General features: G+C 46.7%; 1 protein-coding gene across 1 annotated transcript in view; it reads left to right on the top strand.

Moving 5' to 3' along the window:
* LOC138977936 (activated CDC42 kinase 1-like) overlaps window positions 1-19,894 on the top strand; it is a 105,611-nt gene extending 85,717 nt beyond the window's left edge. Inside the window, exons 12-14 of the mRNA XM_070350544.1 lie at window positions 11,630-11,721; window positions 13,935-14,091; window positions 15,290-19,894. Of these exons, the coding sequence (XP_070206645.1) occupies window positions 11,630-11,721; window positions 13,935-14,091; window positions 15,290-17,576 (2,536 nt within the window). The 3' untranslated portion in view covers window positions 17,577-19,894. The remainder of the gene's footprint in view (window positions 1-11,629; window positions 11,722-13,934; window positions 14,092-15,289) is intronic.
* The last annotated feature ends 7,058 nt before the right edge of the window (window positions 19,895-26,952 follow it).

The raw sequence follows: 26,952 nt of genomic DNA, 5'->3' as shown, positions 1-26,952 counted from the left end.
CGCTCTGATTGACACCATACCCTATTTGTATGGCGTTACATGTTGTCGTCATGTTCATGACGTTTCAGTCATGACAAGCTGGGTAACATAGCTATGCCGGTCTGCCTTGGTGCATGATGAAGATTTAGATTACATGTTGTCGTCATGTTCATGACGTTTCAGTCATGACAAGCTGGGTAACATAGCTATGCCGGTCTGCCTTGGTGCATGATGAAGATTTAGATTACATGTTGTCGTCATGTTCATGACGTTTCAGTCATGACAAGCTGGGTAACATAGCTATGCCGGTCTGCCTTGGTGCATGATGTCATCATGTTCATGACGTTTCAGTCATGACAAGCTGGGTAACATAGCTATGCCGGTCTGCCTTGGTGCATGATGAAGACTTAGATTACATGTTGTCATCATGTTCATGACGTTTCAGTCATGACAAGCTGGGTAACATAGCTATGCCGGTCTGCCTTGGTGCATGATGAAGATTTAGATTACATGTTGTCGTCATGTTCATGACGTTTCAGTCATGACAAGCTGGGTAACATAGCTATGCCGGTCTGCCTTGGTGCATGATGAAGATTTAGATTACATGTTGTCGTCATGTTCATGACGTTTCAGTCATGACAAGCTGGGTAACATAGCTATGCCGGTCTGCCTTGGTGCATGATGAAGATTTAGATTACATGTTGTCGTCATGTTCATGACGTTTCAGTCATGACAAGCTGGGTAACATAGCTATGCCGGTCTGCCTTGGTGCATGATGAAGATTTAGATTACATGTTGTCATCATGTTCATGACGTTTCAGTCATGACAAGCTGGGTAACATAGCTATGCCGGTCTGCCTTGGTGCATGATGAAGATTTAGATTACATGTTGTCGTCATGTTCATGACGTTTCAGTCATGACAAGCTGGGTAACATAGCTATGCCGGTCTGCCTTGGTGCATGATGAAGATTTAGATTACATGTTGTCGTCATGTTCATGACGTTTCAGTCATGACAAGCTGGGTAACATAGCTATGCCGGTCTGCCTTGGTGCATGATGAAGATTTAGATTACATGTTGTCGTCATGTTCATGACGTTTCAGTCATGACAAGCTGGGTAACATAGCTATGCCGGTCTGCCTTGGTGCATGATGAAGATTTAGATTACATGTTGTCATCATGTTCATGACGTTTCAGTCATGACAAGCTGGGTAACATAGCTATGCCGGTCTGCCTTGGTGCATGATGAAGATTTAGATTACATGTTGTCGTCATGTTCATGACGTTTCAGTCATGACAAGCTGGGTAACATAGCTATGCCGGTCTGCCTTGGTGCATGATGAAGATTTAGATTACATGTTGTCGTCATGTTCATGACGTTTCAGTCATGACAAGCTGGGTAACATAGCTATGCCGGTCTGCCTTGGTGCATGATGAAGATTTAGATTACATGTTGTCGTCATGTTCATGACGTTTCAGTCATGACAAGCTGGGTAACATAGCTATGCCGGTCTGCCTTGGTGCATGATGAAGATTTAGATTACATGTTGTCGTCATGTTCATGACGTTTCAGTCATGACAAGCTGGGTAACATAGCTATGCCGGTCTGCCTTGGTGCATGATGAAGATTTAGATTACATGTTGTCGTCATGTTCATGACGTTTCAGTCATGACAAGCTGGGTAACATAGCTATGCCGGTCTGCCTTGGTGCATGATGAAGATTTAGATTACATGTTGTCGTCATGTTCATGACGTTTCAGTCATGACAAGCTGGGTAACATAGCTATGCCGGTCTGCCTTGGTGCATGATGAAGACTTAGATTACATGTTGTCATCATGTTCATGACGTTTCAGTCATGACAAGCTGGGTAACATAGCTATGCCGGTCTGCCTTGGTGCATGATGAAGACTTAGATTACATGTTGTCATCATGTTCATGACGTTTCAGTCATGACAAGCTGGGTAACATAGCTATGCCGGTCTGCCTTGGTGCATGATGAAGATTTAGATTACAAATGGATAATCAAAAGCAAACCCAATGGGTTCCCCCTCAGTCGATAGAGATGAAACAGTACAAGACCATGGATACATTTTTCCTCGGACCAACACAAAATCTGGTCTGTCAACAGCCCGTCAAACATCTTATATTGTTCAGTCATGCGTGGACAGAGGAACCCCCCTTTAAAGACATAAAACAAGAGGCGAAGCCTTCAAGGCTCACGTAAGAAATAGACAAACAGAAACACAAACTCAATCACTCCGTCACACATACACACCCACACACACAGTAAGCTTAGGTGACGACTGTGCAAGAAAGAGAGACACTAGATCTAGATCTGTCTGTGTCTGCATGTAGCCTACTTACAGGGACACGACTGCCAAATAGTCTCGGCCCGCTCAAAATAACAATGACCGAGACCACACACACCACGCGAGAGAGAAAGACTACAGGGAGGCATGCCGTCATGATGCATTAATTGACGTCAAACACTTTTGACCGTGACGTAATCTTATGCGAGCTTTATCCATAGTCTTGGATAACCACTCACACATAGACTCGGAAATGTTAAAGTTTCTACCACAGACATACACACACACGCACAAACGCACGCACGCACAGACAGACAAAGTTACGATCGCATAGGCTACACTTACGTGAGCCAACAAATCAGAAAATCGGGTCTTAAAATGGGGAATTAAAATAAAAAATATTTGTATTACTGTATTATTATTATTATCGACTGAGGGGGAACCCATTGGGTTTTATTTTGAAATTAATTAAAATTGATATATTTGTGAATGTATTGTTTTGTCAATAACAAACGTTCCAACAACCTACCTTTCTTGGGTTTTTTTTTATTCTTAAAATGGGGGTAATTTTACAGAGGATTTGACCAGAAAGTCTGAGATAACAAGGTCTGAAAAAGGAGTGAGTCTTATATCGGGGGGGGGGGGGGGGGGGGGGGGTCTTCAGAGGGGGGTTCCACTGTACTGTGAAATATATGTGGATCCGTGAACCAATGCAACAGATACCACTGTACTGTGAAATGTATGTAGATCCGTGAACCAATGCAACAGATACCACTGTACTGTGAAATGTATGTGGATCCGTGAACCAATGCAACAGATACCACTGTACTGTGAAATGGATGTAGATCCGTGAACCAATGCAACAGATACCACTGTACTGTGAAATGGATGTGGATCCGTGAACCAATGCAACAGATACCACTGTACTGTGAAATGGATGTGGATCCGTGAACCAATGCAACAGATACCACTGTACTGTGAAATGGATGTAGATCCGTGAACCAATGCAACAGATACCACTGTACTGTGAAATGGATGTGGATCCGTGAACCAATGCAACAGATACCACTGTACTGTGAAATGGATGTGGATCCGTGAACCAATGCAACAGATACCACTGTACTGTGAAATGGATGTGGATCCGTGAACCAATGCAACAGATACCACTGTACTGTGAAATGTATGTAGATCCGTGAACCAATGCAACAGATACCACTGTACTGTGAAATGGATGTGGATCCGTGAACCAATGCAACAGATACCACTGTACTGTGAAATGGATGTGGATCCGTGAACCAATGCAACAGATACCACTGTACTGTGAAATGGATGTGGATCCGTGAACCAATGCAACAGATACCACTGTACTGTGAAATGTATGTGGATCCGTGAACCAATGCAACAGATACCACTGTACTGTGAAATGGATGTGGATCCGTGAACCAATGCAACAGATACCACTGTACTGTGAAATGGATGTGGATCCGTGAACCAATGCAACAGATACCACTGTACTGTGAAATGTATGTAGATCCGTGAACCAATGCAACAGATACCACTGTACTGTGAAATGGATGTAGATCCGTGAACCAATGCAACAGATACCACTGTACTGTGAAATGTATGTAGATCCGTGAACCAATGCAACAGATACCACTGTACTGTGAAATGGATGTGGATCCGTGAACCAATGCAACAGATACCACTGTACTGTGAAATGGATGTGGATCCGTGAACCAATGCAACAGATACCACTGTACTGTGAAATGGATGTGGATCCGTGAACCAATGCAACAGATACCACTGTACTGTGAAATGTATGTGGATCCGTGAACCAATGCAACAGATACCACTGTACTGTGAAATGGATGTGGATCCGTGAACCAATGCAACAGATACCACTGTACTGTGAAATGGATGTAGATCCGTGAACCAATGCAACAGATACCACTGTACTGTGAAATGGATGTGGATCCGTGAACCAATGCAACAGATACCACTGTACTGTGAAATGGATGTAGATCCGTGAACCAATGCAACAGATACCACTGTACTGTGAAATGGATGTAGATCCGTGAACCAATGCAACAGATACCACTGTACTGTGAAATGGATGTAGATCCGTGAACCAATGCAACAGATACCACTGTACTGTGAAATGGATGTGGATCCGTGAACCAATGCAACAGATACCACTGCAGAAAAGATAGCTTTGTGTATGTAGCCAAGTGCACTTCGCTACCCTAAACACTCTAATCATCGCATAGCGAAACAGCCTTGTGTACAGTACAAACGGGATCACCCGCCCCATAGCAGACGATACGATGATGCGTGCGCACCTTGCTGGCGCAAATTCTAATAAGATACCTTTCTATATATATATTTACCTAACTTCTATCTTTCAAAGTCCCCTTTTTCTTTGATATTGTCCTAATTATATTTAGGTTTGCATAGAAGTCACTGATTAAGCTGGATGGCTGCATATTATTGTGTTATTCACGATAATGCTTCGAACCGACCAAAGCGTCACTTTGACTTTGACCGGTTTTCATGTATCGTTGAGAGAAATTGATTCTCACAAACTCATCTTTGTCTTTTCAATCATTGTTTTGTCATTTTTGTATCACTATTACATATCCCGTACCTATGTTGCATATGATTTTAGTTTGTTTATAAGGATTTGGTTGTAATGAGTGATGCTTGGTTTCTCTGCGAAGATTCCTAATTTATGCAGACAGGTACTCGCGCCGGAATTTAGCCGATTCCATTTACTTTTGGACTTTACCGCTTCGTACTAAGTCACTGTATAATTTTCCCCCATGTAACGCATATCATAATGTTTGTCTAGGGTTCTTCTTTTTACCGTAAAATCCCAAGCAAACGCCCACCCCGGTTTAAAGAAAACAAGTTTTAGGACAGTCGGCCTCCTATATCTACGATTGGTGCACACTGTTCGATGGTTCTCCTTTTTTTGGGTGGGGGGGGGGGGGGGGGCTGGGGAGGGGGGGGGGAATAAAATTACGTCATGTCCCACAGTAAAGTCGTTCAGTGACGTTTTTTAATGAGAGTTTAACACTTCTCTATGTTCAGCCATGCCGAAGCACAAATCCTTTCCATTGACATGCGCTCATACAAACTAAAAGCCTTTAAATATCTTGAAAACGAAGCTGCAGACAATGTTTCGGTATGTGCCCTCGAGTTCCAGAAGAAGCTGAGAGTGGGGACGACAGTGAAGACGATGATGTTGACTTGGAAGGACTGAGCCCACGATCATCAACCCTACCAGATGTCCAAACAAGAGAAGAAACTGTGTTTGTGCTGACGTTAGTCCGAGAATGAGAAGAATCAAGGTCACTTGTGTTCTTTTTTTTCTTTTTTTTCCTAGCACAGATTTATGTGTGTAAACAAACGGTGTGTTTAATTTTCATTAAAATTGCATAAATCACATGGTTGTACCACTTTATTTCTCTCGTGAAAATGTGATGACACGTTATCTTGCAAAGGGGTGGATACCTAGCAAACGCCCACCCCCTACTTGTACCCGACATCTGTGCAGAGGGGGGGGTGGGCGTTTGCTAGGGATTTTACGGTATTTGTATGATTTATGAATTTGTCCATTATCCCAGTTTAGAGAGTTTTGCAATTTTCTTCACTGAAGTTGGTTCAGTGCCTTCACTAGGACCATTGTTTTTGTAGCCTACTAAATAAATATAAGTTTTTCCGAAATGTTATCTATTGCAATGGAAAGCTGAAGGTCCTAGCTTTAATTTGATGTATTGTTTGTTAGTATTGGTTATGTATTTCTTTGAATAACGTAGGGTAAAGCATGTGTAAGAAACACAGATTCTGTGTTTCTGGCCGTATTCAGGCGATTTTTATTCTCGCCGGACGGCGCTTTCGCTGCAGTCCGCGCCGGGGCTATAAGTATAGGCCGAACACCGGCATAAGTATTCATTCGCTCCTAGCAGCTAAACACGACACTACACTTGCTTCGCTGTCTACGGGTTTCGCCTTCGGCCTCTACGCTTACTTGCATTGTTTTCTTGATAAAAAAAGTTGAAACAAGACGCTTGGACTTGGGCTTCGATTCTACTACCTTCCACTCCTCCACTACATGTAGATGGACAACAAACATTTGCTGATTTGTTTTGCTGTACACACACATGCCAGTAGACAGCGCCAGACTGCACTGTAAACCAGGAGCTGGTCCTGATCCCCCTTCTCCCCCCATCGGCTGTGACTGATCCTGATCCCCCTTCTCCCCCCATCGGCTTTGACTGATCCTGATCACCCTTCTCCCCCCATCGGCTGTGACTGATCCTGATCACCCTTCTCTTCCCATCGGCTTTGACTGATCCTGATCACCCTTCTCCCCCCATCAGCTTTGACTGGTCCTGATCCCCCTTCTCCCCCATCGGCTTTGACTGATCCTGATCACCCTTCTCCCCCCATCGGCTTTGACTGATCCTGATCCCCCTTCTCCCCCCATCGGCTGTGACTGATCCTGGTCCCCCTTCTCCCCCCATCAGCTTTGACTGATCCTGATCCCCCTTCTCCCCCCATCGGCTTTGACTGATCCTGATCCCCCTTCTCCCCCCATCGGCTTTGACTGATCCTGATCCCCCTTCTCCCCCCATCGGCTTTGACTGATCCTGATCCCCCTTCTCCCCCATCGGCTTTGACTGATCCTGATCCCCCTTCTCCCCCCATCGGCTTTGACTGATCCTGATCCCCCTTCTCCCCCCATCGGCTGTGACTGATCCTGATCCCCCTTCTCCCCCCATCGGCTTTGACTGATCCTGATCCCCCTTCTCCCCCCATCGGCTTTGACTGATCCTGATCCCCCTTCTCCCCCCATCGGCTTTGACTGATCCTGATCTCCCTTCTCCCCCCATCGGCTTTGACTGATCCTGATCCCCCTTCTCCCCCCATCGGCTTTGACTGATCCTGATCCCCCTTCTCTTCCCATCGGCTTTGACTGATCCTGATCCCCCTTCTCCCCCCATCGGCTTTGACTGATCCTGATCCCCCTTCTCCCCCCATCGGCTTTGACTGATCCTGATCACCCTTCTCTTCCCATCGGCTTTGACTGATCCTGATCACCCTTCTCCCCCCATCGGCTTTGACTGGTCCTGATCCCCCTTCTCTTCCCATCGGCTTTGACTGATCCTGATCCCCCTTCTCCCCCCATCGGCTTTGACTGATCCTGATCCCCCTTCTCCCCCCATCGGCTTTGACTGATCCTGATCCCCCTTCTCTTCCCATCGGCTTTGACTGATCCTGATCCCCCTTCTCCCCCCATCGGCTGTGACTGATCCTGATCTCCCTTCTCCCCCCATCGGCTGTGACTGATCCTGATCCCCCTTCTCCCCCCATCGGCTGTGACTGATCCTGATCCCCCTTCTCTTCCCATCGGCTTTGACTGATCCTGATCCCCCTTCTCCCCCCATCGGCTGTGACTGATCCTGATCTCCCTTCTCTTCCCATCGGCTGTGACTGATCCTGATCCCCCTTCTCTTCCCATCGGCTTTGACTGATCCTGATCTCCCTTCTCCCCCCATCGGCTTTGACTGATCCTGATCCCCCTTCTCCCCCCATCGGCTGTGACTGATCCTGATCTCCCTTCTCTTCCCATCGGCTTTGACTGATCCTGATCCCCCTTCTCCCCCCATCGGCTGTGACTGGTCCTGATCACCCTTCTCTTCCCATCGGCTTTGACTGATCCTGATCCCCCTTCTCCCCCCATCGGCTGTGACTGATCCTGATCCCCCTTCTCCCCCCATCAGCTTTGACTGATCCTGATCCCCCTTCTCCCCCCATCAGCTTTGACTGGTCCTGATCCCCCTTCTCCCCCCATCGGCTTTGACTGATCCTGATCCCCCTTCTCCCCCCATCGGCTTTGACTGATCCTGATCCCCCTTCTCTTCCCATCGGCTTTGACTGATCCTGATCCCCCTTCTCCCCCCATCGGCTTTGACTGGTCCTGATCCCCCTTCTCCCCCCATCGGCTTTGACTGATCCTGATCCCCCTTCTCTTCCCATCGGCTTTGACTGATCCTGATCCCCCTTCTCCCCCCATCGGCTTTGACTGATCCTGATCCCCCTTCTTCCCCCATCGGCTTTGACTGGTCCTGATCCCCCTTCTCTTCCCATCGGCTTTGACTGATCCTGATCCCCCTTCTCCCCCCATCGGCTTTGACTGATCCTGATCCCCCTTCTCTTCCCATCGGCTTTGACTGATCCTGATCCCCCTTCTCCCCCCATCGGCTTTGACTGATCCTGATCCCCCTTCTCCCCCCATCGGCTTTGACTGGTCCTGATCCCCCTTCTCTTCCCATCGGCTTTGACTGATCCTGATCCCCCTTCTCCCCCCATCGGCTTTGACTGATCCTGATCCCCCTTCTCCCCCCATCGGCTTTGACTGATCCTGATCTCCCTTCTCTTCCCATCGGCTTTGACTGATCCTGATCCCCCTTCTCCCCCCATCGGCTTTGACTGGTCCTGATCCCCCTTCTCCCCCCATCGGCTTTGACTGATCCTGATCCCCCTTCTCTTCCCATCGGCTTTGACTGATCCTGATCCCCCTTCTCCCCCCATCGGCTGTGACTGATCCTGATCCCCCTTCTCTTCCCATCGGCTTTGACTGGTCCTGATCCCCCTTCTCCCCCATCGGCTGTGACTGATCCTGATCCCCCTTCTCTTCCCATCGGCTGTGACTGGTCCTGATCCCCCTTCTCCCCCCATCGGCTTTGACTGATCCTGATCCCCCTTCTCCCCCCATCGGCTTTGACTGATCCTGATCCCCCTTCTCTTCCCATCAGCTTTGACTGATCCTGATCCCCCTTCTCCCCCCATCGGCTGTGACTGATCCTGATCCCCCTTCTCTTCCCATCGGCTTTGACTGATCCTGATCCCCCTTCTCCCCCCATCGGCTTTGACTGATCCTGGTCCCCCTTCTCCCCCCATCGGCTGTGACTGATCCTGGTCCCCCTTCTCCCCCCATCGGCTGTGACTGATCCTGGTCCCCCTTCTCCCCCCATCGGCTTTGACTGATCCTGGTCCCCCTTCTCCCCCCATCGGCTGTGACTGATCCTGGTCCCCCTTCTCCCCCCATCGGCTTTGACTGATCCTGGTCCCCCTTCTCCCCCCATCGGCTTTGGCTGATCCTGATCCCCCTTCTCTTCCCATCGGCTTTGACTGATCCTGGTCCCCCTTCTCTTCCCATCGGCTTTGACTGATCCTGGTCCCCCTTCTCTTCCCATCGGCTTTGACTGATCCTGGTCCCCCTTCTCTTCCCATCGGCTTTGACTGATCCTGATCCCCCTTCTCCCCCCATCGGCTTTGACTGATCCTGGTCCCCCTTCTCTTCCCATCGGCTTTGACTGATCCTGGTCCCCCTTCTCTTCCCATCGGCTTTGACTGATCCTGATCCCCCTTCTCCCCCCATCGGCTTTGACTGGTCCTGATCCCCCTTCTCCCCCCATCGGCTTTGACTGATCCTGATCCCCCTTCTCCCCCCATCAGCTTTGACTGATCCTGATCCCCCTTCTCTTCCCATCGGCTTTGACTGATCCTGATCCCCCTTCTCCCCCCATCGGCTTTGACTGGTCCTGGTCCCCCTTCTCCCCCCATCGGCTTTGACTGATCCTGATCACCCTTCTCTTCCCATCGGCTTTGACTGGTCCTGGTCCCCCTTCTCCCCCCATCGGCTTTGACTGATCCTGATCACCCTTCTCCCCCCATCAGCTTTGACTGATCCTGATCCCCCTTCTCTTCCCATCGGCTTTGACTGATCCTGATCCCCCTTCTCCCCCCATCGGCTTTGACTGGTCCTGATCCCCCTTCTCCCCCCATCGGCTTTGACTGATCCTGATCCCCCTTCTCCCCCCATCGGCTTTGACTGATCCTGATCCCCCTTCTCCCCCATCGGCTTTGACTGATCCTGGTCCCCCTTCTCCCCCCATCGGCTTTGACTGATCCTGATCCCCCTTCTCCCCCCATCGGCTTTGACTGATCCTGGTCCCCCTTCTCTTCCCATCGGCTTTGACTGATCCTGGTCCCCCTTCTCTTCCCATCGGCTTTGACTGATCCTGGTCCCCCTTCTCTTCCCATCGGCTGTGACTGATCCTGATCCCCCTTCTCTTCCCATCGGCTTTGACTGATCCTGATCCCCCTTCTCTTCCCATCGGCTTTGACTGATCCTGGTCCCCCTTCTCTTCCCATCGGCTTTGACTGATCCTGATCCCCCTTCTCTTCCCATCGGCTGTGACTGATCCTGGTCCCCCTTCTCTTCCCATCGGCTGTGACTGATCCTGATCCCCCTTCTCTTCCCATCGGCTTTGACTGATCCTGATCCCCCTTCTCTTCCCATCGGCTTTGACTGATCCTGGTCCCCCTTCTCTTCCCATCGGCTGTGACTGATCCTGATCCCCCTTCTCTTCCCATCGGCTTTGACTGATCCTGATCCCCCTTCTCTTCCCATCGGCTTTGACTGATCCTGGTCCCCCTTCTCTTCCCATCGGCTTTGACTGATCCTGTCACACGGCGGGAAGGTCGTGCATAATTGATGGCCACAAGCCGATTAAAAACATCAGACATGGTGGAGCCGCATTGATCACTGGGCCGCGTCAAGCCTACACTGGGCTGCTGGGAAGGGGGGGGGGGGGGGGGGGGGGGTGGACTGGGAGATGTGTGTGCTTTCTCTAAGCGAGTGTTTGTGTATATGCACATAAGTCTATGTATGTGTGTTAGTGCATGTGTGCGTAATCTATGTGTGTATGCATAACTTCATGCGTGTATGTACATTTCTCTAAGCGTGTGTTTGTGTATATATACACATAAGTCTATGTATGTGTGTTGTGTATGTGTGCGTATATCTGTATGTGTGTGTACACATGCATGTATTTGTGTCTGTGCTTGTGAAAGATGCCAAACATTGACCATAATACGTTAGACCGGTGTATTGTGTGTGCAGGGTTTATCTGCAGATCCGGGAAGGGGTTTGGCGGGGGGGGGGGGGGGGGGGGGGGACGTTGCTTTAGGCACACACACAAAAATAGTCTGTTTACGGTATCCCGACCGACCCTATTTTTTCGCGTGACCCTAGACTTTTTTTTGGCATTTGGAAAAAAAAAAATAAAGGTTACCCCCCAAAAAAAAGTCTTTGTTTTTTGGCAAAATAACCTAAAAACATGTTTTTTTGGGAAAAAAATAATAAAAATAAATCCTGACCTGCCGACCCTATTTTTTCTGCCTATGTTACCGTACACAGACTATTTTTTTTTTTTTTGCCTTATGAAAGCAGCGGGTGTTAATGATCGGTGTATTGTGTGTGTACAGAGTGTATCTGCGGAACCCCATGGAACCGCCGGACGTCAGCGGCATCCAGCAAGACGACAATCCCACCGTGGTGGTAGAGGACCGCACCAAGAGTGAGACCAACACCTCTCTCAATTCACTCTGACACCTCTCTCAATTCACTCTGACACCTCTCTCAATTCACTCTGACACCTCTCTCAATTCACTCTGACACCTCTCTCAATTCACTCTAACACCTCAATTCATTCTGACACCTCAATTCACTCTGACACCTCAATTCACTCCGACACCTCTCTCAATTCACTGACACCTCTCTCAATTCACTCTGACACTTCTCTCAATTCACTGACACCTCTCTCAATTCACTCTGACACCTCTCTCAATTCACTCTGACACCTCTCTCAATTCACTCTGACACCTGTCTCAATTCACTCTGACACCTCTCAATTCACTCTGACACCTCTCTCAATTCACTCTAACACCTGTCTCAATTCACTCTGACACCTCTCTCAATTCACTCTGACACCTGTCTCAATTCACTCTGACACCTCTCTCAGTTCATTCTGACACCTGTCTCAATTCACTCTGACACCTCTCTCAGTTCACTCTGACACCTCTCTCAATTCACTCCGACACCTCTCTCAATTCACTCTGAATTTTAACCTGATTACAAATTCTTAGTTAACTAGTTATTTGTTTGGCTGTTCAATACATGTTATATAAATATATAATTGTACTGTATAATGTCATGTATGTCTAAAAGGGACAGGTTGGAAGATTAGGCATTGCCTAAAACCTTTATCCCTTTGTATTAAAGTTCTGAATCTGAATCTGAATCTGACACCTCTCTCAGTTCATTCTGACACCTCTCTCAATTCACTCTGACACCTCTCTCAATTCACTCTGACATCTCTCTCAATTCACTCTGACATCTCTCTCAGTTCATTCGGACACCTCTCTCAGTTCATTCTAACACCTCTCTCAATTCACTCTGACACCTCTCTCAATTCACTCTAACACTTCTCACAATTCACTCTAACACCTCACAATTCACTCTAACACCTCTCACAATTCACTCTAACACCTCTCAATTCACTCTGACACCTCTCTCAATTCACTCTGACACCTCTCTCAATTCACTCTGACACCTGTCTCAATTCACTCTGACACCTCTCAATTCACTCTGACACCTCTCTCAATTCACTCTGACACCTCTCTCAATTCACTCTGACACCTCTCTCAATTCACTCTGACACCTCTCTCAGTTCACTCTGACACCTCTCTCAATTCACTCTGACATCTCTCTCAGTTCACTGACACCTCTCTCAATTCACTGACACCTCTCTCAATTCACTCTGACACCTCTCTCAATTCACTGACACCTCTCTCAGTTCACTCTGACACCTCTCTCAGTTCACTCTGACACCTCTCTCAATTCACTCTGACACCTCTCTCAATTCACTCTGACACCTCTCTCAATTCACTCTGACACCTCTCAATTCACTCTAACACCTCTCACAATTCACTCTGACACCTCTCTCAATTCACTCTGACACCTCTCAATTCACTCCAACACCTGACAATTCACCCTGACATCTCTCTAAGTTCACTATTCCTTTTGTCAATTCACTCTTCCTTCTGTCAATTCACTCTTTTTTCTGTCAATTCACTCTTCCTTCTCTCAATTCACTCTTCCTTCTGTCCATTCACTAGCTCTTCCTTGTGTCACTAGGCGATGTTTGGAAATAACTCTGTTCAGTTTTAATGGGTTGTAAAAGAGTTGTTTCTCTTCAAAACAGTGAGGCAGGCTTTCCCTTGTGACATTGTAGGCCACTCACTGGCGAGCGACTTGTCTCTTCACGTTTTCGCTAGCGAGTGACCTATAATGTCACTGTTTTGAAGAGAAACAAGTCTTTCGCAAGCCATACAAACCTGACCGAGTTATTTCCAGAACTGGTCTGTTCAGTCTGTCTTGTTTTTCATGTCATGATGAAGTGTGAATGGATGGTGCTTGGCCTGGTTTCTAGCTTAGTTGTTTGACCACTACCAGCCACTGATGGTCAGTCTGGGTTGGTCAGCTGGCTGATCCGGGATTTTGTGCATGTCCTTTCCTTTCTGTACTTTCCACGTTGTGTCACCATTTTGCAGCTTGCAGTTCACAGTTCATGTTGGCCATGTACTGTATCTTCAACTTTAGAGCAAAATGAACATTTGTGTCCCTACAAATCAATGTGTTGTTTAACAAGTACACGTAATCCACTGCCGTCATTTAGGCAGCTGCATAATGTCTTCAGACTCAATCAAGTGAGTTGTATCTGTGCTACAGAATCAGGCGGGCAGTTCAACTACTCCAAGCTGAAGAGCGAGAAGCCGTCGTCCAAGGGACCGAAGCGACCCCCACCACCCTCCAAGAAAGCCAGCGCCGCCAGTCACAAAGGCTCGCAGAAAGGTGCCAAGGCTCAACAGTCACCGTCTGGCTCAAAGTGAGTGATTCAGTTTGTTGTCTGTGAGGTCAGATTCCTCCCCTCTACATACATACTTACACTGCGCCCAACAAATAACAAATCAGTCACAGTTTCCCACTGTGCTTGCAGTTGTGGAGAATGACAGTTGTGGAGAATGACAGTTGTGGAGAATGACAGTTGTGGAGAATGACAGTTGTGGAGAATGACAGTTGTTATTTTACGAGTGCAGTATATAAGATGCCGACCTCCTATACCGTAGATAGGTTGAATGTTCAAATCCAGACTGCGCCTGGTCGGTCAAAGGGTGGAGATGTTTTCGATCTGCCAGGTCAACTTATGTGCAGACGTGCTAGTGCCTTATCCCCCTTCGTGTGTATACACGCAAGCACAAGACCAAGTACGCACTGAAAAGATCCTGTAATCCATGCCAGATTTTGGTGGGTTAAAAATTAAAACACCCAAGCATCCTCTAAAACTGGTGTATGGCTGCCTAAATGGCTGGGTAAAAACGGTCATACAGGTAAAAACCACATGTGCAAAAATCATGAGTGTACATGGGAGTTTCAGCCCAAGGACGCAGTAGAAGAAGAAATTGGGAGGTGCAGGAAAAGTGCAATGTAGTGTGAGAGTGCTGAGTGTTTCTCTCCCTGTTTCAATGTAGTGTGAGAGTGCTGAGTGTTTCTCTCCCTGTTTCAATGTAGTGTGAGAGTGGTGAGTGTTTTTTTCCCTGTTTCAATGTAGTGTGAGAGTGCTGAGTGTTTCTCTCCCTGTTTCAATGTAGTGTGAGAGTGCTGAGTGTTTCTCTCCCTGTTTCAATGTAGTGTGAGAGTGCTGAGTGTTTCTCTCCCTGTTTCAATGTAGTGTGAGAGTGCTGAGTGTTTCTCTCCCTGTTTCAATATGGTGTGAGAGTGCTGAGTGTTTCTCTCCCTGTTTCAATGTAGTGTGAGAGTGCTGAGTGTCTCTCTCCCTGTTTCAATGTAGTGTGAGAGTGCTGAGTGTTTCTCTCCCTATTACAATGTAGTGTGAGAGTGCTGAGTGTTTCTCTCCCTGTTTCAATGTAGTGTGAGAGTGCTGAGTGTCTCTCTCCCTGTTTTAATGTAGTGTGAGAGTGCTGAGTGTTTCTCTCCCTGTTTCAATGTAGTGTGAGAGTGCTGAGTGTTTCTCTCCCTGTTTCAATGTAGTGTGAGAGTGCTGAGTGTTTCTCTCCCTGTTTCAGGCGACCCGTGTCTGTGACATCAGCGGTGCAGAACGACCAGCCGCTCATCGACCTGAGTGACGAGACAGTCAGCCTGGGGGCAGAGAACCGCTCCCTCCAGCCCGCCAACACCCACCTCTCTCTCTTTGACTCCCTGGTCACCGGGAGCAACGCCCCTCACTACGGAAACATCGACCTCCCCAAGCCTCTCATCAACGACTCCCCCACCAGAGATCCGTTCGACATCTCGCCCAGCCTGCGTCTCCACGCGGCCAACACTCACTCTCTCAACGGCGCATGGCCCAAGTCTGACGGCTCCTTCAGGTCGAACAACTCTGGTGGAAGGGCGGACGACTCTGGCTTGGATACGTCGTGGCCGGGGTCCACCACAGTGAACGGACACAGGAACTCTGTCGGGGGTGTGGCGGGTGACAGTTTGTCGTCGTCTCCACGGGGCAGTGTGTGTCAGGGTGGGGGGCTATACTACTCCTTGCCCCCGACGGAAGACGCTATTTATCAGAGAACAGAGACTTCCCAGCATTCAACAGTGTCGTCCTCTCTGACGGCCACGGCTCGCAGCCAGGTGCAGAGAGACCTTGAACACACTTTCTCTACCTCCTTTACCTCCGCTTTCACTTCCAACGCTGCAACCTCCGCCAGGCCTCTCTCTGGTGATCAAAACAGTGTGCGATCAAACGCGTCGCAGTCTAACGGTGCTATTCCCGGACTTCATTCGTCTTCCTTCCACGCTGCGTCGGCACAGAGCGGCCTGACCTCGCCTGGCCACACCGCTCTCTGGAGCGACAAGACCGGTCAGAGCCGGTCGTGGTCCCACACCTCATCCTCCACAGTGCAGGTCTTGCCCAAACTGCCCCCTCCCGGCTCCCTACAGCTGCACCACATCCCCCCTCCCTCCCACAGCAAACCCCTGGACCCTAAGGCGGACAAAGCGTTTGACTGGCTGAATGACGCCATCAGCAGCCTAGCCTTGTCGCGTGCCACCAGCGCTCTCTCCCCCACCATGGCCAGCACGGGCAGTCACGCTACAGGCAGTGGGAGTCGCGCTACAGGCAGTGGCAGTCACGCTACAGGCCCCGGCAGTGGGAGTCCGGCGGGAGTGTCCAGGGTGGGAGTGGGTCAGGGGAGTCGGCGTCAGGATTTTGACCTCCCCAGATCGCCGCCTCCCAGGTACGACGAGGTGCCGAGAGAGGGGGAGGACTTTGTCAGCGGGTCTGTGACCCCGTCCCAACAACACGGCCACAGCAAGGCCTCTCCTCGCTCCCCCTGCTCCCCCCGCCCCCCTCTGTACGAACAGGTGCCCAGAGAGGAGGGGTTCCAGCAAGCTCAGAGGTACGGCAACATTGACAACATCAGTGCCGCTTTCTCTTCCGTGCAGTGCTCCTCCGCTTCAACCCAGCAGTACGCGTGTGCGTCCGAGTTCTCTGACGATTTTGACGACGATGAGTTTGACGATGAGTTCTATGATGCTAGTCCCAGCAGGCCGTGTAATGACCCCCCGCCCCCCCTGCCCCCCAAGGACTACCGCGGGGAGGAGGGAGGAGTAGAGGAGGGAGTGAGGGGGTCACCGGAGAAGCCTCACATCTTCCCCGTAGTTCAGGACGGGAAACAGCTCAGCCACACACACTACTTCCTCATCCCGCCCAAAGACAGACCCCCCTCCACCGTCACCGCCACAGTCCGACCGTTCTCTGTGGACTGCCAGCCGTACTGTGACGAGGGGGATGGCACGAGCCACGCCGATTATCAGAACATCAGTGTGGCCGCGTCCCACCTCTCTGTCGCCTCACACGACTCGGCCTACTCTCCCTCACGGACAGACACGCGGCAAGGCTCCAGTCCGCGACGGCAGAGAAACACCAACGAGCGGTCAAGGTTGAGTCATGGTCGAACGTACTCCAAGTCTTCGTCGTCCTCCTCCCCATCCAAGTCGCTGCGCAGCCAGGAAGACTCGCGCTCCTACAGCAGCTACAGCGACACCAGCAGCGCAGACTTCACGGCAGAGGGGGGTAACTTTGGGGCGGTGTCGCCGCGGGAACGGGTGGCCCAGGTGCAGAGCGAGGTGCTGGGCGTGACGGACGAGGAGTGTCACACGGCGCTGTGTCACTGTCACTGGGACGTCCTCCGCTCCGTGCGATACCTCAAGGTGGAGCAGCTGTTCAGACTGGGCGTGGCGTCGCGCCCACACTGCCACACATTGCTGGAGGCCCTGCAGTGGAACCTGGAGCTAGCCAGCACTGTTCTGATGGACGAGGTTAGGGGCAAGGTTCAGTGTGAGTCGTCCGTCTGACCCCAGTCTGCCGCTTGGACATTTTGACAGGATAGGAAAAGTTAAGAAAGCGGCCTATAGCTGCCTGAATGGCGGGACAAAAATGGTCATGCACGTAAAAAACCACCCGTGCAAAAGCACGAGTGAACATGGGAGTGTTGGCCCATGGAGGAAGAAGAAGATAAGACTTGTTGCACGATGTAAACGGCATTCAGGCATGGGAATTGTCCGCCGAAAGGCAAATTTCCGCCGATTTTTTTGTTTTGTTCCGCCGAAAAAGCAAAAGTGTCCGCCAAAAAAATAAATGGGGGAGGCAAAAATGGTTCTAAAAACTGAATTTAATGGCAAACTTGGAGCTCAGATGACACCAAATTGCACCATTTGGGTTCTTTTGAGAAAAACAATTCCGGGGGTGCATGCCCCCAAACCCCCCTAGCAGGGCTAGGCGCTTCGCGTCATCGACTTTGCTATTACTTCTATTACTTACACATTTTCAGCCTTTTTTACTTTTTTCAATTCCCATGCCTAGACATTAAGAGGGGGAGTTCTGCTGCTTTTCTGTGTTTTCGCCTGATTCTTTTTTCTGACATACAGTTTGCTGAGCAAAGTGGTGCCGATGTTTTAAGTGATGGAAAGGAAAAGCAAATTGTGATTCAGGTTTGACAGTTTTACTCACCAGTTCTTGACAGTTTTACTCACCAGTTCTTGACATGTTGGGTGGAAACTTTACCAGGAGAATGTGATGGGTTGTGCACTGAGAGGTGAAGTTTGTTTTCACGAGAAATGCTGATGTGCAAAGTGTGCACGTGATGCATTAGTTGCACAACGACAGACTGCTAGCGTTGTGACTGTGACTCTGACGCTTGCTGTGTGATTCGTTCTGTGGGTCTAGCTGTTGCACGACGAAACAAACAAAATGCTGTTTACTTGTTCTCTGCCTGGTGTGACGGTGATCTGTACAGTAATGTTGGCAAGTGCAATGTGATTGGCTACTTCAGGACTGATATTTGGCGCTGTGAATAGGATTGTTAATTCAGGACTGGCGTTTAGTGTGTTGAGTAGGAGTGTTAATCGTGTCCGATTTGTTTTACATCGTTCCTCACCTGTTGTTCCTCACCTGTTGTTCCTCACCTGTCGCTCGTTTGAGAGGCAGGTTGTCATCAGTTAGTTTTTGTGTTTTCATGTAAACTTGTTTTCTGGAATTGGAATGTTGAAGTGTGCACAGTGTTACGCTTGGTTAGCCAAGCCTGTTGAACAAAATATCAGTACTGGTCTGTTTTTCACAGTATATACAGAGTTATCAGACCCGGTAAGGATTGTGCAGTTGACCGTGTGATTCAGGTGGATCTACCCTTGTTGAGTTTCAGCAGTTTCACCAAAGCTCAGCAGGCCCTGGCTGTGAAACACTCCTCAGCTGCATTGTGGTTGAATGAGCTGTTGGAAACACTCAGTGTTAGTAATGTTGGTGTTGAAATCACTGCTGTTGGAAACACTCAGTGTTAGTAATGTTGGTGTTGAAATCACTGCTGTTGAGAGCATTCTACACCTGTTGGCGAATGTTGGTGTACATGCATCTTCTTGAGATACGTTCAGGGACAAGCAGAAACATGACATTCATCAAAGGTGAACTGGTAAATTTACTGTTACAGTGAAAAGCCCTGTAAGTTTGCATTTGCTTACCTGCGAAAAAGTGTGTTAACTCATCAGCGAGTTTGACCTCTGATATTAGCTGCTGTGGAAAAGTTGAGTGTGATGAGTCGGTAGTTACACGAAGCTGTTGATATCTGTTTATAACTGTAGACAGGTGCAGGGGTCAGTGTCAGATCAGAGCTGTGACCGCCCCAGTGCCGCTGTTGTTACAAAACAACGTTCACAGTGAATTGTGATGTGAGTAGAGTTTGTGCGTTGACATCTTGTTGATACGAGATTGAATGTTAGACACACACATCAGCGTCTTAATTACCCGCTGTCTTTTCAAACCAGGGATTTGGAAACTTTCTCACTGGCTTGGCAGAGAACATGGCTATGGAATGTTCATACAGTATGCATAGGTCACTAATAGGTGCTATGACAACAGCTCGTCTTGAATGGATTGATGTTTATGTAACACTAGAGGAATACCCGGCTTCGCCGGGGTGAATTGCGAGACAGAGACAGACAGCGTGGCGGTTCATCACAATCACCTCTGCAGGCGAAGTCCTGTCAAACGGGATTGAGAATTTTAGAGCTTATTTCTTAGCCCTATATTATCTGTTGTGGCTTCTCAAATGCCAGAACATACAGACAGACAAAAGCCGCTAGACCCCATCACAAACAGAACTCTACAATCCACAGGTTTTTGCCCACACACACACACACAAACACACACACACACAGAGAAGCCGTATATATATATATATATGTGTATCTATATCTATAAATATATAGAGATAGGTGAGAGTGTATTTTTCGCGTGGCTATAAATTGATTCGACCTTTTCACTTTGACAGTAAGAACAACTTACGGGTGCAAGGGAAGCGTTCTGGACAGCGCAATGACATTCTAAAAATAGTAACGCAGAAACGGGAATTTGGGGTGAACGGCGCGAGACAGAGACAGACAGCGTGGCGGTTCACCACAATCACCTTTGAAGGCGAAGTCCTGTCAAACGGGATTGAGAATTTTAGAGCTTATTTCTTAGCCCTATATTATCTGCTGTGGCTTCTCACATGCCAGAACATACAGACAGACAAAAGCCGCTAGACCACATCACAAACAGAACTCTACAATACACAGGTTTTTGCCCACACACACACACACAAACACACACACACACAGAGAAGCCGTATATATATATGCATATCTGTATCCGTATAAATATATAGAGATAGGTGAGAGTGTATTTTTCGCGTGGCTATAAATTGATTGGACCTTTTCACTTTGACAGTAAGAACAACTTACGGGTGCAAGGGAAGCGTTGTGGACAGCGCAGTGGACAGCGCAGTGACATTCTAAAAATAGTAATAGTAACTTACAACTAAACGGGAAAGCCACACGAAGGAAGGGAGATAAACGCCAAACACTGGAGAAGATAAGGAAGAGTTACTTATAATGGTGAAATGAACACAAAAACCAAAATCAGTTCAGCGCTGCGCGCTGAGAGCACGTGTTGAAATATCTCATCGATGATATTGTGTCCGGGGTGTAGCTGAATACGGTGTCCAAATTTGAAAAAGATCCACCGAGAACTTTGGCGTTGTGATGTGGTGTAGCGGCTATGGTGTGTCGGTATGGGGGCCCGGGTAGCTGAGGTGGAACCAAAATAGCTGAGGTGGAACCAAAATCGGTTCAGCGCTGCGCGCTGAGAGCACGTGTTGAAATATCTCATCGATGAGGTTGTGTCCGGGGTCTCTCTAAATAAGCCCACCAAATTTGAAGCACATCCATCGAGAACTTTGGCCGTGCATGGCGAATACACAGATACACAGACACACAGACACACACACAGACAGACACAAGTCGTATATATATATAGATGACACTTTGACCCAAGATTATCCCTGATGATGGAACAGTGCAACAAGTCAGTTCGCCCAAGCAACAGCTGCATAGCGACGTCGTCATGGAATTTTGGCATAACTCATTTTATACAGCTTTTCAGTTGAAGGCCAACACTGAGTATTTTTATTATGAAATAGTGTTTATATTTGTACCTGGTACGGATAGAAAGATAAAAGAATGTTAAATCGTGTATTGTCGATCGTATTTTAGAGAGTATTTCTCATTGAGAACGATTTACTTAGTCTAAAGCACAAAAAAACATCAAAATCGCCAAGAATCGAGTTACACCAAAATTTTAGGACGACGACGATATATATATATAAAAAAGCGAAGATTGAAGAAAAAGACTGAATGACCGGAACTCCTGAGTGACACGATCAAAGGTTTAGCTGACCAGCAACACAGAGAATTGTGAACAAGGGGATTTGAAACAAACAAGTTTTCTTGAGCCAAGTTCTGATATGGTGCTCTGACATTGTGTGAAGACTGTGCTCCTTGTTTTGATGGGATTACGCTTGTAAGCAACTGGTACTGTGGATAATATTATGGCTTGTGTTTTATTCAGGAACTCATGGTGCTGTGGAAAATAGTTTCTGGTAAGCTCAGAGCAAACCTGATAGCAGGGATGGCCAAAATCTCAATTTTTTTACTCGCAAGCCGGGCGAGTAACTTCAAGAAAGTCGCTAGTCCGGCAGAAATTGTACTGGCCTGCTACATACCTCAGTTGATCTGCAGTGTTTATATGGCTTTAAAACTCGATATTACAACCAAAAGTGTTGCATTTGACCAGAATTTTCATTGGCCAGCCAGGCGAGTTGCCAGGCGGTTTCTACCAGCCCGGCAGAATTTTTACTCGCCCCTGGCGATCGGGCGGACGATTTGGCCATCCCTGTGATAGGTTATACTTTACAGGCACAGGCCTTCCCGTGAACATAGTGCAGCTCACCATCTCTGATCTAGCCAAGCTTTGACATGGGTTGAGGCCATCCATCCACTTACACGCATACAGGAAATCAACACTCATCCATCCACTTACACGCATACAGGAAATCAACACTCATCCATCCACTTACACGCATACAGGAAATCAACACTCTGACTATTTCATAGGCAGGGTGGGAATTTTTGGATGATTTAATTTTGCAGACTCACACTAGTGTCAGAAATTAATTCCAAAAAAAAAAATCCCACTGGGCACACTGTACTGAAAGTCAAAGCACCAAGGGTGTTGAATGTTGGTAGTGAAAGTCAAAGCACCAAGGGTGTTGAATGATGGTATGTGTCCAGCTGGAGCGATGGTCTCATGTAAAGCCTGGCCAGATGTCAGATGGTGAGCTGAAAGGTTTACACTGTACGGAGTGTAGCTTTACCTACACTGGACGGAGTGTAGCTTTACCTACACTGGACGGAGTGTAGCTTTATCTACACTGGACGGAGTGTAGCTTTACCTACACTGGAAGGAGTGTAGCTTTACACGTGTGACAGTGATGATGAGCAAGGCAACTGGAGTAAGTTGTGTGTCATTGTGTGTCACAGTGTGTCATTGTGTTATAATGTGTTATAGCTGCCCTAGTGATAATTACTGATTCAGACATTGTTTTCTGTTGCTTCATCTCATTGCATGATGTCAGTATCTGTTGCAATATTTGTTCTTTAAATTATTTCTATTGTATCAATTATAGCCTGTGAAAAATACACTTGATAATATGAGTTAGCATATCTATATATTAGACTGTTCAATTCACCTGAGAATATTGTGCCATGTGCATGATGCTGTTCTGTCTATAGTTGTCTAGTGTACGGCCGGGTCAAGGGTGAAGTTTTCGGACTTCTGAGTGGAAGAACACATCGTTATGATAGCTAGCAAGGTACATGTAGGATTTTTGACATTAATTTCCACACAGATATTGATAGTGTTTCTTTTTCTGTGAGCCTTTTACAGTAGCTGTATTTATATAAATATGTGTGTGAGTGTGTCTGTCTGTCTGTGTCTGTGTGGTTGTATGTGTCTGTGTGCGTGTGTGCATGCATGTTTGTTTGTGTCTGTGTGTGTGTGTGTGTAGATATGGAAAGCAAACAAGCAGTCATGGGTAGCCTCCCTTCAACCCCTGTTCTCCTGTCAGTTGCTGAGACTGACCGTGTCAGGAAGCCACAAGTTGAACATGAAAATGAACTTTTCCACCTAAATCTTGATCACACCTTTTTACAGTTAAAACCAAATGATGCAGACCACATGATATGGTGAAACTTGATTCAAGATATGTCTGATGGAACAAAAACTTCACAATCTCACAAACCATGATGATGATGCAGCAAAGTGATAGCAACTCTACTAAAACAAAAACGATCAAGAGAAGGATTCAAACAAGATTTCACTCCACAATCAATCATGCTAGGATCAACTTCTTCAAGCAATTTCTGTGTACATGTACATGCAAACAAGAAAACGCTGATACAAAATGCTGGATCATTTTAGCCAGAGTGACAAGATGCTGGATTATTTTAGCCAGAGTGACAAGATGCTGGATTATTTTAGCCAGAGTGACAAGATGCTGGATTATTTTAGCCAGAGTGACAAGATGCTGGATCATTTTAGCCAGAGTGACAAGAAGCTGGATTATTTTAGCCAGAGTGACAAGATGTTGGATCATTTTTAGACAGATCGAGTAATTACCTTTTGGATCATTCTAGCCAAAGTGGCTCAATTTTGGATCATTTTAGCCAGAGTGACTAAATTTTGGATCATTTTAGCCAGTGACTAAATTTTGGATCATTTTAGCCAGTGACTAAATTTTGGATCATTTTAGCCAGTGACTAAATTTTGGATCATTTTAGCCAGTGACTAACACCGATGCTCTTGAAGCATAATGATGACCAAGGTTCCTCACCATGATATTCACACTCTTTTCTTCATTGTTTTGGCTTTTTTGTTTTCTATGGATACACCAGACTTGATTTCTTAAAATGACTTGCTGTGGGTTTTTTTTTTTAATTTAAGGTCGTAGCTTTTGTGCCAACTTTGTGAAATTATATCACTGCACAGGCTGAATGTTATAAGCATGGTGTGTTTTTTGTTAACAATTAGGGATTGTGAACTCTGTATGTTCTTTACTTCACATGACGAGGTAAGTTGTGCATGCACACCTTATTCTTCTCTCTGCAGTTTCTGTGAACACAATGATGGTAGACCTTTAGATGCAAGTAGTACAGTAACTTTACTTGCCAGCTTTTGTTATCAGTCTTTTCACAGAAAAGATTTATTCCAAGTCATCTTTGGTCCGTCACAGTTATGGGTACTTTTACTGGTCCGTCACAGTTATGGGAACTTTTACTGGAAGCCCCTTCTTAGCCCCCTGGATTTCACACTCATCCTTTTTAAGATCACGTATGAGGTTGAAATAAAGTCTTGTGTCTTAAATATATTTATATCTTGTCATAACCTCTGTAAATTTACCCCCATGTTAAGAAGTTATGAAGACTGTCTCCTTTTTAAAACCTGATTTTTTTCTATCAGATTTTTGGAGTTCTTCAAGCTGTGGTCTATGTATGACTATCGGTATCCGGGGCTACGAGTTTGAACAGATAGGGTGAAAATCATGTACACAATTCTGTACATCAAACGCTACCCGAAACCCCATCTATATGTATGACCTTGAGAGCTTCAGTCAACGCTTGAATTGTGCAGTGGTAACATCCGGTTTGCTCTCTCGGATCAGAGCTGAGCATACTTGTCAAGAAGTATCGAGCAGAAAAAATAAACGACTTGGCAGGGATTCGAACTCGAGGCCTCGGGGCCTCGAAATGTCGGGGCCGATGTCTTAACCGCTAGGCCATTCCACCAGTGTTGTCAAAAATAGAACATTTTTTTTTATATGATTCTACGCTTGAATTACCATTCATGCGTTGCAAAAACGTAAAAATTGCCATTCAAATTTGCCTTTATTTGCAAACATGTTTTACGGAATCGCAGTACATGTTTACACCGTCATGCTACACAACATTCGCTCCATGCAAATAACTGCGATATCTCAATTTACAACATGCAAGAAAAATGACAAGAACAGTAATTGAATCTCTCCAAAGCTCTTTGCACTTGAAAACAGATATCAAAGAAAAAGTTATACATGTATTCACTTCTGAACAGTGGGCGGATAGAGATATAAATCATGCTGTTTCAATAAAAACATAACATGAGTTCATATCAATGTTTTCCCATCTTTTTTTTTTTTTCAATTGGCGCAGTAGCCTAGTTCCCCACGCGGGTTAGGGGGAAGAATTTACCCGATGCTCCCCAGCATGTCGTAAGAGGCAACTAACGGATTCTGTTTCTCCTTTTACCCTTGTTAAGTGTTTCTTGTATAGAATATAGTCAATTTTTGTACAGATTTTAGTCAAGCAGTATGTAAGAAATGTTAAGTCCTTTGTACTGGAAACTTGCATTCTCCCAGTAAGGTCATATATTGTACTACGTTGCAAGCCCCTGGAGCAAAATTTTGATTAGTGCTTTTGTGAACAAGAAACAATTGACAAGTGGCTCTATCCCATCTCCCCCCTTTCCCCGTCGCGATATAACCTTCGTGGTTGAAAACGACGTTAAACACCAAATAAAGAAAGTAGCCTAGTGGTTAGGATTGACATCAGGCACGAAGTCTCGAGGTCGTGAGTTCGAATCCTTGCCGGGGCGTTTATTTTTTCCTCTTGATCTCTCTTGAAGATAAAATATGATCAATCTTGAGAGAGCAAACCGGATGTTATCCCTGCAAAATTCAAGCGTTGACTGAAGCTCCACAAGGTCATACACACCGTATAGGTGGGGTTTTGGGTAGCGTTTGCTGTACAGAATTCTGTACATGATTTTCATCCCTTTTTTTTTTCAACCTAATAATAGACCACAGCTTTGAAAGAGAGATTCTCCTGTAGCACTGGTAAGGGGACACAACTCTGTGCAGGTTTAAAGGCCTCTTTGGTGATCAGAACAAAACTCACACTTTTACTGTTTTACTCCTTTGCAATGTTTATGCCTCGTGGTTTTTCAATATTTCGTTTTTTAATGAGTGTTAGTGCAGCAATATTTGATAGGTTACCTCCTTTTACAACTTTTTTAATGTCTTGCATACATATATATACATTTCTTTTTTCAGTCATAAATGTTATCTTGTGCTTTCGTTCAATCAAGTTACATGTAGGCCATTTGCGAATAAATGATTTTATGGGGCGTGCCGCTGTCGATGCGTTGCTGGCTTGTGCGCACACTGGAGAAAAGTGTGGGCCAGGAAAGACACGTGTGTCAGACTGACACATGGATACCTGTGAGACGTGTCTTTGATAGCTAGCTTACTGTGCCATGGCTTTATGAATATTGTATCTCTTGCATCTCGACTGCTGCTACTGCACGCTGCATATCTTGCAACGAATCGTTGGTCACAAAAACTGTGAAATGAATGTTTATGAGAGTTGACTCAATTGAACAAGTGACATATATTCTGCCTTTGCGGGAGGGGGGGGGGGGTGTGAGTGTTGAAGTTGTTACTTAGTTGGAAGACTAACAGCCGAGTATGTGAAGATATATCTCTGAACATAACCATTTTGGTTCAAAATGTCACCTTTAAAAGCCACGGTTGTATCGGTCTATGAAAGGTCAGTCACTCTCCTGTACACACTCATTTCACAGTTTTTGATGGCTTACAATTCACTGGCGCATGAACATTTTTGCTGTTGCAAAGATGTGGAATTATGTACCATTTTTATGCTGAAAAATGTATGTTCCAGAAAGATATTAATGCTACGCTTGCTAAGATGTGCTGATGTTTGAAACGGTATAAATTATAACATGTGTCGATTTGTGTATAATGTGTCA

The sequence above is a fragment of the Littorina saxatilis genome, linkage group LG10, assembly GCF_037325665.1.
Source record: "Littorina saxatilis isolate snail1 linkage group LG10, US_GU_Lsax_2.0, whole genome shotgun sequence".
NCBI classification, from domain to species: domain Eukaryota; kingdom Metazoa; phylum Mollusca; class Gastropoda; order Littorinimorpha; family Littorinidae; genus Littorina; species Littorina saxatilis.
The sequence above is the reverse complement of the archived record's forward strand: the minus strand, read 5'-3'. Positions and strand labels throughout refer to the sequence as shown.